The sequence below is a fragment of the Cetorhinus maximus genome, chromosome 2 (genome assembly GCF_964194155.1).
Source record: "Cetorhinus maximus chromosome 2, sCetMax3.hap1.1, whole genome shotgun sequence".
Lineage (NCBI taxonomy): Eukaryota > Metazoa > Chordata > Chondrichthyes > Lamniformes > Cetorhinidae > Cetorhinus > Cetorhinus maximus.
In genome coordinates this window covers 124,189,940-124,204,762 of record NC_135880.1, presented here as the reverse complement: position 1 = coordinate 124,204,762, position 14,823 = coordinate 124,189,940, and the positions used below count along the sequence as shown (strand labels likewise).

General features: G+C 41.9%; 1 protein-coding gene across 7 annotated transcripts in view; it reads right to left on the bottom strand.

The window, feature by feature from the left end:
- Positions 1 to 12,025: 12,025 nt before the first annotated feature.
- Positions 12,026 to 14,823, bottom strand: part of LOC144697282 (SWI/SNF-related matrix-associated actin-dependent regulator of chromatin subfamily A member 2-like) — a 146,788-nt gene continuing 143,990 nt past the window's right edge. For all 7 annotated transcript variants that reach the window (XM_078569235.1, XM_078569277.1, XM_078569269.1 and 4 more), the window contains one exon: positions 12,026 to 12,613. In XM_078569235.1, the coding sequence (XP_078425361.1) occupies positions 12,578 to 12,613 (36 nt within the window). In that variant the 3' untranslated portion in view covers positions 12,026 to 12,577. The remainder of the gene's footprint in view (positions 12,614 to 14,823) is intronic.

Here is a 14,823-nt window from a genome sequence, read left to right as displayed (position 1 = left end):
GCCACTGCACTTTGGGAAGATGTGTAGGTCCTTGAGAGGGTGCAGACGGACTTATGTAAATGGTTCCAGGCATGTGGGAATTTAGCTACAAGGTTAGGTTGGAGAGGCTGGGGTTGTTCTCCTTGGAGCAAAGGAGAGGAGATCCGTTAGATTATGACAGGTTTAAGTAGAGTAGAGAAAGAAAAGTTGTTCCTAATAGCTGAGGGTACAAAGTCTAGGGGATATGGATTTAAGATTTTGGGAAAAAGATAGAGGAGGAATGTGAGGAAGAACTATTTGACTCGGTAAGTGGTCATGACCTTGAACTCGCTGCCAACGAGGGAGGTGGAAGTAGATCAATGATCTCAAAAGGAAATTGAGGGCACATGAGGGAAATAACCTTGCAGGGCTTCAGCAGAGATAGAGCTGGAGAAATGGACTACACTCTATTGCACAAGGGAGAATCGGCATGGTCTCATTGTGCTGAAAGGCCTCATTCTATGCCATCATAGCTCTATGATTACTGGCTGAATTTTCCATGGTCTGAGAAGGCAAAATGGAGGAGGGCGTGCAGGTAATTTCGTCCAACAGAACAGGCATGCCCTCCACCTCCAGGCCAATTTGGAAGAGGCTGTGTCAAGGGGGGGGTGTGACAGCTATCTACTGGCAAGCAGCGAACAGCCAATTAGGCCATGTAAAGCGCCTATTAAGGCAATTCTCCTGATGCCAACTGGAATCTACTAGTCAGTATGCAAGCCCCTCGCTGAAGCCAAGACTCTGCAGGTGGATGAAGTGGCCTCCTGGCAGCAGACCAGGGGAGGAGCATGTCATCATACAATTTAAATCCCACCTCCCCCCAGTTGCCAGCCGTAATTGCCATAGGGTCACAGCTGCAGCCTCTTTGTGTTTGTAAAATTTGAAAACTCATCAGAAAGTCCCTCCATCTTGAGGCGTCCCCTCACTCTCCACCCTATACTGGCAACTCCATCCTCTGACAGTGGAACTGACAATCTTTCAGTGCTAGAGAGCCTCCTATTAACCTTCCAGCCTCGGGTGCCTGCCCGCCATCCTTAATTGCCTGGCAAATAGTGAAATGCATCATCTGGCCATCCTCTTGAACACTGCATCAGGCAGCAGACACTGATGCAGTTCAGGATCTGGAAATGCTCCCGACATTGGTGTCCTGATTGAGAAATGAAAATTCGGCTCTAAGTGTCTCTGTACCTTAAAAAGGTGCTTCCCTCCGTGAAATTGTACGAAAGGCATCCTTTATTAATTCGTACTCTACGTATGTGATTGCTCAGCCAAAAGAGTACGTGCTATAGTTGGCTGTTGAGAATTAGTCCTTGCCTGTTAAGTTAGAGGTACTCCTGCAATTTCTGGAATCACTGGTGATGCTGTAGTGACTGCATCCTGCACCCTATTTGGCACAAAACAAGTCACTTGAGCATGCCAGCTAGGTGGACAAATGTCACATCACCTGAGTGAGAACTCCGCCATTTACATAAATCCCTGCTGCTGGGCACTTTTTTACACATCCAGTGATTTGCCTTCTAGGGTTTTCTCCTCCTGCATAATTACAGGATCAAAAGAAAAATCATGCATTACAATATAATCAGTAAAACAGCTCTGAAACCAGGTATTGTTTAGCAAGATAATGTGCATTATGCTACTGAGGTACCAGTGCTTAACTGTATCAGTGAGTGAATAGGGGGAAGAAAAAATAAGCACTAGCCTGGAGTTCAGGATCGGCCAGACCTCCTCATCGTCTCCTAACTTCGCTATGGGCTTTTTTCAATGATAAATATTTTTATTTTCAAATACAGCAATAAATGTAAGTGGGAGTAGAGCTCAAAACATTCACCCAGTTGGATCACACTTCATTAGGTTCAGTCAATGCAGAGTGAGCTTGTCAAACAGGTACTCTCCCATGCCATTCACAGGGGCTCCCTGTCTCTTCAGGTTGATGATCTGATCCCCAAGCTTCCCAGCCACTTAATTTGAAGGGTACTCAATGGAGACAAATTGTGACAGTTGACCCCTCCCATCCCCCACAACACACAAGTGCTTTAAGAAACAACACCAAAGGTGAGAGTGACATTCTATTGATGCTCATCATTAACGACATTAAAATAGGCAGATTGTGCATAATTTTAATTTAGCAATCTTCAAAGGTTCGGATTTTTGTTTAAAATTTGCTCGCAGTGTATGAACTTCGGAAACTGAGCTCACTTGCTTGACCTCACCCACCCAGGCAGTTTTAAAACAGTGCTCCTGCACAGATGGTTCTTATTAGCACCAAAGAGGGCAAAGTTTCAAAGCAGTCTTACTTCTGGCTAGCCTTAATTCCATTCTCAATTGTCATTAATGTACAGTTCTCCTTCAATTGTAAGTAGCAGTCATTTTGAGATCTGCTTATTTCCTGGAAATCCCATATTATCTTCCCACAACCCCTCTGCAGCACATTCATTATAAATAATTCAATGAGTGACCACATAATTAATAAGCTCACCTTGTGAAAGCTATGGTCAACTATTAAACTCAGCTTCGAGACAGTGGGGATTGCATAATCAACTATATAATTCTTCCCTTATAAAAGAGATTTTCTAAATTTTATGATGCATTTGCAACTTTAAAGCGTTTGCTGAAAGCATTCAATAATGCATTTCCACATTTAGAATGCAGTATAAGTAACCATCTCAGATGCAATGTGCCAATTTGCTTCTTGTCTAAGCAATGGCACTCTATGGGCATCTGGATATAATACTTCAGTGTAGCAGTAGTGTAGGGAATGTATATTTAGAATTTGCCATTTAATAAATTGAACAAAGTGGTTGGAAGAATGTTCTAACTAGTCCAAGTTCTCCATTGTAGGCCACAGATCTATTAGATGATTCTGCTTGAGAACAGGTTCACACAATGTTTAAGAATACTTATTATATAGGATGGTTGAACCAAGGACAAGCTCGTATTTCTGTGTCACAAGGCCCTGTGTAACTAATGAATAGTGTAGCGAACTGAGCGATTGTCAAATGTACTGATTATTGGATAATCTTGTCTGTGTCATTGACCAAGTAGCTAATGGAACAGTGGGCTGTATTTTACTTGCCTCCACTGGGCGTGTTTTGGGCAAGGGGGTAACGTAACATAGGGCAGGTGCCCACCTCACTATCTTCACACCCACCCCCGAGCTCACCCCCATAGTAAGGCGGGACTGGGCAGCCCGATCCTCAAAGGGTAGGAAGAAGGGTGGGTTCGATCTTCGGGGCTGCCTTTTGCCAGCCAGGGGTTGGCTCCCCTAATATCGACCCCTCCTTTCTTTCCTACCTGCCCGCAGCCTTAAAGCCACCCCCTGCCCTCCTCCCTGGCCAGCCCAAACCCTCCCTGCCCATGACCCTGCACTTATCCGCTTCAGGGATCCATGGGCCTTCTTCTCCTGCAGTCCCAGCAGCGGCCAGTGATCTGCTTCTGGCGCTGCTGAGACTGATGGAGCTGCTGGCCTTTCTGATTCCTCCCTAGTGAGGGGTGGAAGTACCACTTGGCACTCATTTAGCCCGCCCACAGAGCTTTATGACTGTGGGCGGGTTGGTGTGGAGCATGTTGGCTCCACATTGACTTTGCTTCTTGGGATGGGGGAGCTGGGGCCGACCTGTTTCTTTCCCCCCGTATTATTCAGCCCAATATTTGCTGCAAAGCTACATTCCACCTAACAAAGATCATGAAGATCTGAATGAGAACCTGATCTTTGTAAGTGAGGAAGTTTGACAAATGGTGGTTGATCAGAATAGATCCTGGTGAGGGCTACAGGCACGAAGGAACAGCATTACCTTCAACATAAGCCACATAAGCAAAATCTTGCAATGCCGGAAATCTGAAGTAAAAACAGAAAATGCAAGAAATGCTCAGCTGGTCGGGCAGCATCAATGGAGAGTGAAACAGAGTTCATGGGCAGAACTTTGTCGAGGTGTCGGGGGTCCCGCCTGCCGACTGGAGTGCCGGCAAGAGGCTGTGCTGCCTATTTTGGGGAAGGCCCACCGAACCATATGTCAATCAGGCAGTGATGGTTCCCCTGGAATCATGACCTGAAGGCTGAAGTCTCGCCGATTGAGATCTGGGCCTGCAGTTCTTGTGCTCAGCAGCGTCACTGGGAGGCTGTGGCTGGAAGGGCAGGTACCGGAGTCCTAGGATCGCAGAGTGACCCAGGCCACAGGTAAGTAATGGGGTTGGGGGTTGGGGAGGCGGTGCTTTGCAGGGTGGAGGTCATGGGGAGAGGCATGTAGGGGGGTCAGCAACAAGGACAGGGGTAGTCCCTCAGTGAGCTCCCCGCACCCCCTGGAGTCCCTCGAGGGACCCTCTCCCATCCCCGGTGGTGACAAGCTGACTGCACAGTTTTAGCTGCCGTGCACACCGCATGGCAACAGATCTGCCTGCTACTGGGTTGATACCAGCAGCAGTGGGATGAGGCCCGTAAATTGTCATAAATTAGCCACCTAATGTCTTCAATTGGTGGTTCGGCAGGAAGGTCGACCATTGGCCTTCCAGCCCAGAACTTAATTCTGGCGCAGCTGGGAAGGCAGGATGGTTCTGGTACACCACTATCCCGCCTAATTACATGCCCTTCCCGCCTCCAAGCTCGCCACCAGTGACAGCACAAGATTCTGGCCAACATTTCAGGACAACAACCTTTCATTGAAAATGGGAAAAGTTACAAATGTATTCAGATTTAAGCAACTGAAAGGGGGGGGTGGTGGGGGCAGGTGTGGAATGCAACAGATTAAATGACAAATGAGTTGGTGGTGCAGGGCCAAAAGGAGTGAATAAGGCATGAATGACTGGAGAGCAGGGTGAAGAATCAAAATGACAGTCAACAGAGCCAAACTGAGCCTGGCAGAACCAAACAAAGCCAAACAGGGCAAAGCGGTCACCCTATCTGCATTTGGTCTCCCCTGAGTAGAGTCGACTGCATGGTGAGCAGTGAACAGTATACTAAATTGAAAGAAATTCACATAAATCACTGTTTCACCTGGAAAGAGTGTAAGGGTCCTTAGCAAGGAGAGGGGAGGCAAAAGAAAGGTGTTGCATTTCCTACATTTGCATGGAAAGATGCCGTGTGTGTTGGGGGGTGTGATTGAGGAGTCGATTAGGATGTCATGGAGAGGACGGTCCTTTCAGAATGCTAAAGGGGGAGAGGAAGGTGTGCTTGGCGGTGGCATCGCACTGGAAGTGGCAGAAATGGCAGAGGGTGATCTGTTGAATACTGAAGCTAGTGAGGACAAGAGGAATCCTATAATGGTTCTTGGGGGGAGGTAAAGGAGGGAGAGCAGAAGTGCAGGAAATGGGACGCACATGGTCAAAAGCCCTGTCAACCATGGTGGACTGAATCCTTGGTTGAGGAAAAAGGAAGGCCTATTAGAAGTGCTGAAATGGAAGGTTGCATCATCTAAACAGATGTGGTAGACAGAGAAATTGGGAGAATAGAATGGAATCCTTACAGGAAGCAAGGTGTGAGGAAGTGTAGTTGAGGTAGCTGCAACAGTCAGTGGGTTTATGGTGAATTTTCGGAAATAGCCTACCCCTTAAATGGAGACAGAGAAGTCAAGAAAGGGAGGGTGAGTTGGGATAAGTGTCAGATGTGGCTCAGTTGGGAGCACTCTGAGTCACAAGGTCCTGGGTTCAAGTTTCACTCCAGGGCTTGAGGACAAAAATTAGGATTGACACTAGTGCAGTACTGAGGGAGGACTGCACTGCTGGAGGTGTCGTCTTTTGGATGAGACTTTAAACCAAGGCTCCATGTGCCTGCTCAGGGGGGTGTAAAGATCCCTTGGCACTATTTTGAAGAATAGCAGAAGGCTCAACCCCGGTGCCTGGTCAATTTTTATCCCTCAATCAACATCATGAATTATCTGATCATTATCACATTGCTGTTTATGGGAGTTTGCTGAGAGCAAATTGGTGCTGTTTCCTACAAAGTGACTACTCTTCAGAAGTACTTAATTGGCTGTAAAGCACTTTGAGACATCTGGTGGTTGTGAAAGGTGCTATATAAATACAAGCTTTTTTAATGGACCATGTGAAGATGAGAGAAGGGTGTAAATTGGAAGCAAAGTTGATGAAATTTAACAGTTCAGGGCTAGAGGAAACTGTATAGATAAAGCCATCAATGCACTGGAAAAGAGGTGAGCGAAGGAGGCAAGTAGAGAAATTGGGAGGGCCGATGTTATGCTGATAGTTAGCAATGAAAAGATCAAGAGAGGGTAACCTTCAAGTTCCTTTCCAAGTCCCATAATGCCCTGAGTTGGAAATACATTGTTGTTCCTTCTTTTGTCAATTATGTCAAAACCCCATATCAACTGTGGAGATACATTCACCACATGGATTCCAGACATTCAAGAAAAAGAATCATCACCACCTTCACAAGGGCAACTAGGGATGTACAGTAAATGCTGGACTTGCTAGTGATGCCATATCCCAAGGGAAAAGAAGGCTGTACATTCAAATGATTCAAAGATCCAGAGGGAAGTATGGTCACTGGACTCTTACAATTCCAAAGCCAGCAACAATTCTTGATATCAGACATTGGATTCTACCATGTTTGTCTTTAGTATGCAAGGACTGTATTTGCTGTTCGTGAGCAAGATGTTTCCTTAACTTCAATAATAAAGCCAGGTCATCATCAAGGTTGTGAGTAGGCATCTAATTTAAGCTTTTGACAGAATCCTCTTTGGAACCTTTATGGATTAGGGTTGAATACTCCTCAGCCTGAATCAGCTAACAGTGCAATACATTGAACTTTACCTGGACTGAATTGGTGCAAGTGCTGATGTGGAATATTGAGCTATTTGAAGTCTTCCTACCTTACTCAGTATCTCACATCTCAAAATGGACACAAATGTTTTATAACATTTATTGGTTTGGATAAGGAAATTTCTCACAAGGCCAGTATTTATTGCCCATCCCAATGCCCTTGAGAAAGTGGTGGTGAACCACCCCTTCTTGAACTGCTGTAATCCATGTGGTCCAGGTACACCCACAGTGCTATTCAGGAGGTAATTCAAGGATTTTGACCCAATGATGCCAATGGATTGGCAATATATCTCCAAATAAGGATGGTACGACTTGGAGGGGAACTTGGAGGTGATGGCATTTCCATTTGTCTGCTGCACTTTTCCTTTCAGGCGAGAGGTCACGGGTTTGAGAGGTATTGCTGAAGAAACATTGCCACAATTCTACAGTGTACCTTGTAGATATTATACAACATCTACGACATACTAGTGGTGGCAGGGGTGAATATTTGAGGTGGCAGGTGGGCTGCTGATCAAATGGCTGCTTTGCCCTGGATGGTGTTGAGCTTCTTCAGAGTTGTTGCAGCTGCATCTATCTAAGTACGTGGAGAATATTCCATTACACTCCTGACTTGTGTCTTAAAGGTGGTGGAGAGGCTTGAGGAGTCAGGTGCTGAGTCTCTTGCCACAGGACACCCAGCCTCTGACCTGTTCTAATAGCTACTACATATATATGGCTTGTTCAGTTTAATTCCTGATCAATAGTGACCCACAGAATATTGATGAGGGATTTGCTAATTGCAACGCCATTGAGCTTCTGGGGTGGTTAGGCTCCTGCTTATTGGAGATAGTCATTATCTTTTAAGTGGCACACAAGTAGCAGGCAATAATTGAATGTTGTCCAGGTCTTGCTGTTTGCAGGTACAAACTGTTTCATTATCTGTGGAGTTGTGAATGGAACTGAACACTGTGCAATCATCAGCAAATGGCCTCTCATCTGACCTTATGATGGAGGGAAAGTCATTGAGGTAGTAGCTGAAGACAGTCAGTTAATGCTGCCCCAAGGGATTCTTATCGTGAAGCCCTGGGGCTGAAATCATTGGCCACTAACAATTATCTTCACAAGACACAAGCCCAGCCAGTGGAATTCTCCCCTGATCCCCATTTACTTCAGGTTTACTAGATGTCTTGATGCCAGACTTGGCCAAATGCTGCCTGCTGTCAAAGGCAGCCACTCCCACATCAACTCTTAAATTCAATTTTAAAAACTTATTCGTTCATGGGATCTGCACATCGCTGCCTAAGCCAGCATTTATTGCCCATCCCTAATTGCAGTTGAGGTGGTGGCAAATTGCTTTCTTGAAGTGCTGCAGTCTATGTGTTGTAGAAATACCCATAGTGCTGTTAGGAAGGAAATTCCAGGATTTTGACCCAGTGACAGTGAAGAAACAATGATATAGTTTCAAGTCAGGATGATGTGTGACTTGGAGGAGAACCTACAAGTGCTGCTCTTGCTCTTCTAAGTGGTAGAGGTTGTGGGTTTGGAAGGTGCTGCTGAAGAAGCCTTGGCGAGTTGCTGCAGTGCATCTTATAGATGATCAACACTGCTGTCACTGTGCATTGGTGGTGAATGAGATGCCAATCAGGTGGGCTGCTGTGTCCTGGATGCTATTGAGCTTCTCGATTGTTGTTGGAGTTGCACTCACCCAGGTAAGCTGAGAATATTGTTATGACGTGGCAGATGATGTATGCTGGGCAGACCAAATCCACAAGGGAAACTTGGCCACACTATTACAACGGTTTTTCAATTTGTATTTATTATGAGGTGTGTACTGAATTCAGGAGTAATGAGTCTACCAAGACCTTTAGAGACTTTAAAAAAATTAAAATATTTATTAACAAAATAAAAGGTTTCAAACACATATATAAGACAATTATTTCTTTAATTCCTAAAATTCCTAATTAACCTGACTCCCAGCTACACACCCCCTTCAAGGCAACAGTCCAAAATAGATGAACAAATGTTCTAGATTTCCAGCATCCGCAGTATTTTGCTTTTATCTTAGGGTCCAAAATAGATTTTGGATTAAAAAAAACAGCAAGTCAACAGTACCCACTTGACAGTGGAATTCCTAATGGCTTTCTCCAACTTTAGTTACTGGACACAACAGACTTATGCACAAATGGCTGGAGGCTTCTTCAAGACTGTTTCACACACTCTTTTTAGACTTTACATGGCCCTCAACATAGCCTTTCATTCTCCTTTATATATGTTTCTCTCTCTTTAATATGTAAACTCCATTATTCCTTATGTCTTTGGAACTATACTTTTCCCATAATATAAAAACTTTTATGTTCCCAATATTGTTTGGGAAAATAAATACACTCCTTAGTTTTTCTTTTCCCACCTATTTCCATTATTTTTAAATGTATTTCCATCCATTGTTTTATCTCTGCCTTTTAGCCTATTTCGATCCCTTCCCCCCACCCCACCCCCGCTAGGGCTATCTGTACCTTTATTATCACATTCCTTAGATAATATCACCAGCTTCAACACCTTTTTGTCCTTTTGTCTCTGACATCTTTTGGTTATCTCCACCTATCACTGGCCCTCTATCCAGCTCTACCTGTCCCACCCCTCCTTAAACCAGCTTATATTTCACCTCTTTTCTATTTTTCCTTAGTTCTGTTGAAGAGTTATACGGACTCGAAACATTAACTGTGTTACTCTCCGCAGATGCTGTCAGACCTGCTGAGTTTTTCCAGGTATTTTTATTTTTGTTTTGGATTTCCAGCATCCGCAGTTTTTTGCTTTTACCTTAGTTTTGCTCATCTGGCTAGTTGTAAACAGACTAACATCCCTTTGAAACCCAAACAATCCCTTCACTTAACTAAAAATGCAAATTCCCTTCACACCTTACATGCTAAGATAGCAACCATTACTCAATAGCATTTCAAGTACATTTCTACACCTAGCTTCTTTTGATAATTTCAAGCTTGCAGTCTACCTGGCTCAAAGTAATTAAATCACACAGACAGAATCATACACCCACCCATAAACCTACTTGACAATAAACCAGAACAATATTATTAAAATTATACTTTTGTAACAATATTCCATCACAATTCTGAACTGTGCCTTGCAGGTGGTAGTCAGGCTTTAGGGATTCAGGTGAGTTAACCTCTACAGAATTCCCAGCCTCTGACCTGCTCTTGTAGCCACAATATTTACATGGCAGGCCTGATTCAGTTTCTGGTCAATGGTAACCCCCGGGATGTTGATAGTGAGGGATTCAGCAATGGTAAATCTATCGAACGTCAAGGGGGATGGTTAAGAGTCTCGCTTGTTGGAGATGGTCATTGCTTGGCACTTGTGTGGCACGAATGTTACTTGTCACTTATCAGCCCAAGCCTGAATATTGTCAGGTCTTGCTGCATTTTTGTCATGTTTGGACCCAAGGCCCTGGATGCCACCACCGGATGGATTACCCCTCCAATCACCAGGGCCTGGTTGCGTGGTGCCAGCATGGCAACAAATTTTTTTTACCTTTCCTTTGTGGGTGCCTCAAAATGGAGGTGCACTCTTATTTTCCATGCAGTTTCAGCAGTAGCCACCTCTCTGGATGGTGTTATTGAGGTTGCAGCCTAAGAGTGGGCTGGGCTGGAAACATGGGGAGCCAGCTTGCCATCCTTATTTGAACAGCAGCCCGATGGCAGCCTTTTAATTGCCGCCACCTCCAAGATTTTTGCTCTGGTCCTGTTGACTGCTCGCAAGGGATTGGGACCTGCACATCGTCCCAATGTCAAGTCACACTGTGCTCTGGGGAAATCCTGGCCGAAGTCTCAACCTTTCTCCTCAGCCAAGGTAGCCCCTTTTAAAATTGTTGAGGAGATAGTAGGCAGCTACTGAAGATGTTAATATCATGATTAGCATCTGGAAAGGCTGTGAAGGAAAAAGGCCTAATGCAATTCATGATTTGTTTAATTTTTTGCCAACGTTCTGCTATTTTGTAAGAGATAGATGAAGAAGACTGAAAATAAATGTTCTCAATTCAGATGTGATCAACTTTCCCCATTGTAGATAAGCTGCACCGATATGTAATCCCAACCAGCAACATAGAACATACAGGACAAAAAAGTGTTTAATAGAGGCAGGACAGGGGGTCACAGGACAATAAAGAAAATTAGTCCTGGAATTCTTTCCTTTGATTATCTGGGTTTATGAAATTAAAAAACATTGCATTGTATGTACAAAACATGCTTCCAAAGTGTGGATACACATCATATGACATTAATACCTTTGATAGGGCAGAAGCCTGATATTTTCAAATCCAGTTCAGAATGAGCTAAGAGCAATGAATTTAGAAAAAAGGTTGATGCTGAAATTGTATTGCAAAGTTAATATGAAAATACTGTAATAATAGTGATTTTTAAATTAATGACAAATTAAAAAATGTAAAGAAATGATACATGAATTTCTGTGGATTTATTATTTTTATTGGCAAGTTTAAAATACAGATTTCTCTGACATATTGATAGATCAAAACTTTCACAAGCAATTACAATTATGAGGAAACACAAGGAAATCAATTACAAATTAAAATTATAACCACAAATTGAATTAAAATTATTTAAAAATCCCAATAATGAACCATCACCCCTCATGCAATCAAGCTACATTTAATTTTAGCATCTCTGGGGTTTCTTCCTAAATAACTGCCAAAAGAAGCTTGTATTTTATGAAAGAGGCTCTTTGAGTTCAAGTGGAAAGTCATCTGCTCTGTCATTTTTTGCTTGCAATAAGTTAGTTCAGCATCTGGAGAACTGAGGGAGTGGAATCAACACATTTTAAATCTTAAGTACAAGCATCAATAAACAACTTAAGACCAAAGTGTTTTCTTTCATTAAACATATTCTATAGATAAATATGTTTAAGAAAACATGATATTTCATCATCTTCCACAATGTAGAACTTCACAAAGCTATTCAGATGACAGAATGTTGTTTAATTGCCATCCATTTCCACATATTTCAAATCAACTTGGTACACAGTACTCTAATCTGTGCATTTTTTTTTTACACAAGGTTTAAAAGTAATTCACAAATCACAAAATACAGTTTTACAATTCTTTTATGAGATGACCTTTAACTAACCTTGACCTCAATTGTGGCAATATAAATAACATTTCAGGATTCCCCATGAAGTATCCTAACCTTGCTAAATTCTTAATTAGTGCTTAAATAAACACAGACAAAAAACTTCACTCTTTACAACTGAATTAGATTTTATTTGCCTTGGGCAATCAGATACACCAAAGACATTGTGCAAAGAAAGCAAGAATTAAGTACACTTAAGGAAAAGCTTATTACCAGCACTGGTTGCAAAACAATATTTTCAAAACAAATTGAACTAAAAAGGGATGTGCATAATGATACAAATTTTCCACTTGAATTATATTTGTCAGAATTTAAAGTTGTGGAGACATTGACCTTTAGGAACACAAAAAAAAAGCTATGACATGTTTTAATGTATATATAAACTGATACAATTCAAAAGCCTTTTTATTCAATTTGACAAGCATAAAGCAAATATATGGTGATGCAAACAGATGTATACTTAGGAAATTATTTTACTGCAGTCATGCCTACATAAAACTAAAGATTATACTGTTCTACTAACAGATTTACTTTTTTAGAAAAAGGACAAGCTGGGAAGGGTAAAGGAGGAGGGGGAGGAATTATGGATAGTTGTGCAACAAAACAGTTGATAAAGTTACTGAAAGCATGAAGCAATTCACATTTTTTTTTTCATTAAATCATTCATCTTCACTTCCACTGATATCAGATTGGTCCTGGAAAGGAAAGAAAATTAATAATTTACTGAAATTTGACAGAGCATTTTTGCAAGAGATTATGACACACTTAAATCTGGGGGCAAGACCTCATTTGCAGCTTCATATCAGTTGTAGCAGCTTGATGTTGACACATTTGGCAAAACTTGCAGTGTTTTTTTCTAAATAATGCAGATGAATCCTCATGAAATAACACATGCAGAACAACTGCTGTGGTTAGCTTCCATATCCTTTAAAGCAGTTTAGCTGGCATTACAGTTTTCATATTTAAAGCTAAATTATGCATACAATATATGCAACATTTGAATTTTCTTGAGTTGCAGCAGTCTGCTATATGTATAGTACCACAGGCACAGACATTTAATGCACATATAACTGATCTGGCAAAATGTACATTTCAGGAAACATTTGCATTCCACATAATCTTTGCTGGACTTTGAATCATTCCTGCTGATGTCAAGTCTCAGCCAAAGTTAAAAATTGAAAGAGATGGGATGTTGTGATTCATTTCATGCTGTTTCATCTGAGAAAATCAAATTACTGAATACATAAATCCCAGGTATTGGTACTTCAGAACTAGAAAGAAAATAAGCTATTTTAAAAATGAACCATTTTGCAGAAAGGTGGCGATGTGGGAACCTTTGATAAATCATACTTAGTTTGGACAGTTTTGCTGAAACTTGTTTTCATAGCTCTCAACTGCGTGAATACTCCTAATATTTACAATAGATTTCTTTCAATCAAATGGTTTAATCTCAAAATTAGCAGTTTTGTACCAGAAATACTCAAATGCACACCAAGCAAGTAATTTAAAACAAAGCATTTAGTTGTATGTAAAGGAAACTGGAGCATAAATAAGTGTATTTCCATATGTTTTGTTACTGTGCAAGTTACAATTAATGTGTTTAATATTTGATTCAGAGATCCAAAATGATGCCTTCCTCCCATTGAAAATTATATGGAAAGGGAGTAAGAACTGTGAACATTTACATAGAACAGTATTTACAACCTGTAACGACATAAAATGTGATTTTGACATAATATCTACAAACCATCCTTACAATAAGATTGTACAAAGACTCTGTCCTAGATTTCCACTTAGCATGTGGACCTGCTATAAAGATGTGCTTGGACCCATTACAGTTTTCTGGTATTGGGGGTAGGAGTTGGACCTTGGTGTAAATTAATGCAGTGTGATAGACAGCATCCTTGTTGCTACTTTAAACAAATAAAAATGTTTATTCAAATTTACGAGAATGGGACTGATGACTCGAATCTTTTGGTCATTCACATTTTAAACAGTTCTTCTACCATCTATTGCAATCCTGGATGTCAGGATGAAATACGCGCCTTGTGATGAGCACTGGTACGGCAGAAATGATGAGTGCTATTTGCATTTAATTACATCTGGCAATATCAGGATGGTTGTATTTTATGCTGCTCTTCCCATCACTCCCAGCCAAAGCGAAGAGATGGAGCAGAATCTGACATGCATTGTTCGGAGCTTGACATCAGCAGAAAATCTAAGCCTGTTCTGTATATTTAGAACAGCTGGCTCTGGTACAATACTAATCCAGAGGGAATGAAAGGTGCAATATTGAGTTTAACAAACCTTTGAATCATATGAATGTGAATGAGTTGTGATGAGGATGCAAAGAGGCTTCAAGAAGATTTAGACTGACTAAATGAATGGGCAAGAACATGGCTGATGGAATATAATATGGAAAAATGTGATGTTATCCACTTCACCAGGAAAACAGAAGTGCAGAGTATTTCTTTAATGGGGAGAGATTGGGAAGTGTTGATGTCCAAAGAGACCTGGGTGTTCTTAATCATTAGTCACTGAAAGCTAACATGCAGATACAACAAACAATTTGGAAGGCAAATGGTATGTTAGTCATATTGCAAGGGGTTTGAATATAGGAATAAGGAAGTCTTGCTGCAGTTGCATAGGGCCTTGGTGAGACCACACCTGGAGTAGTGTTTGCAGTTTTGGTCTCTTTATCTAAGGAACGATATACTGGCCATAGAGAGGGTGCAATGAAAGTTCACCAGACTAACTCCTGGGATGGCAGGATTGATCTATGGGGAAAGATTAGGGAGACTGGGCCTGTATTCTCTAGAGTTTAGAAGAATGAGAGGCAATCTCATTGAATTGTACAAAATTCTTAAAGGGCTTGAAATGGTAGGTGCAGGAAGGATGTTTCCAC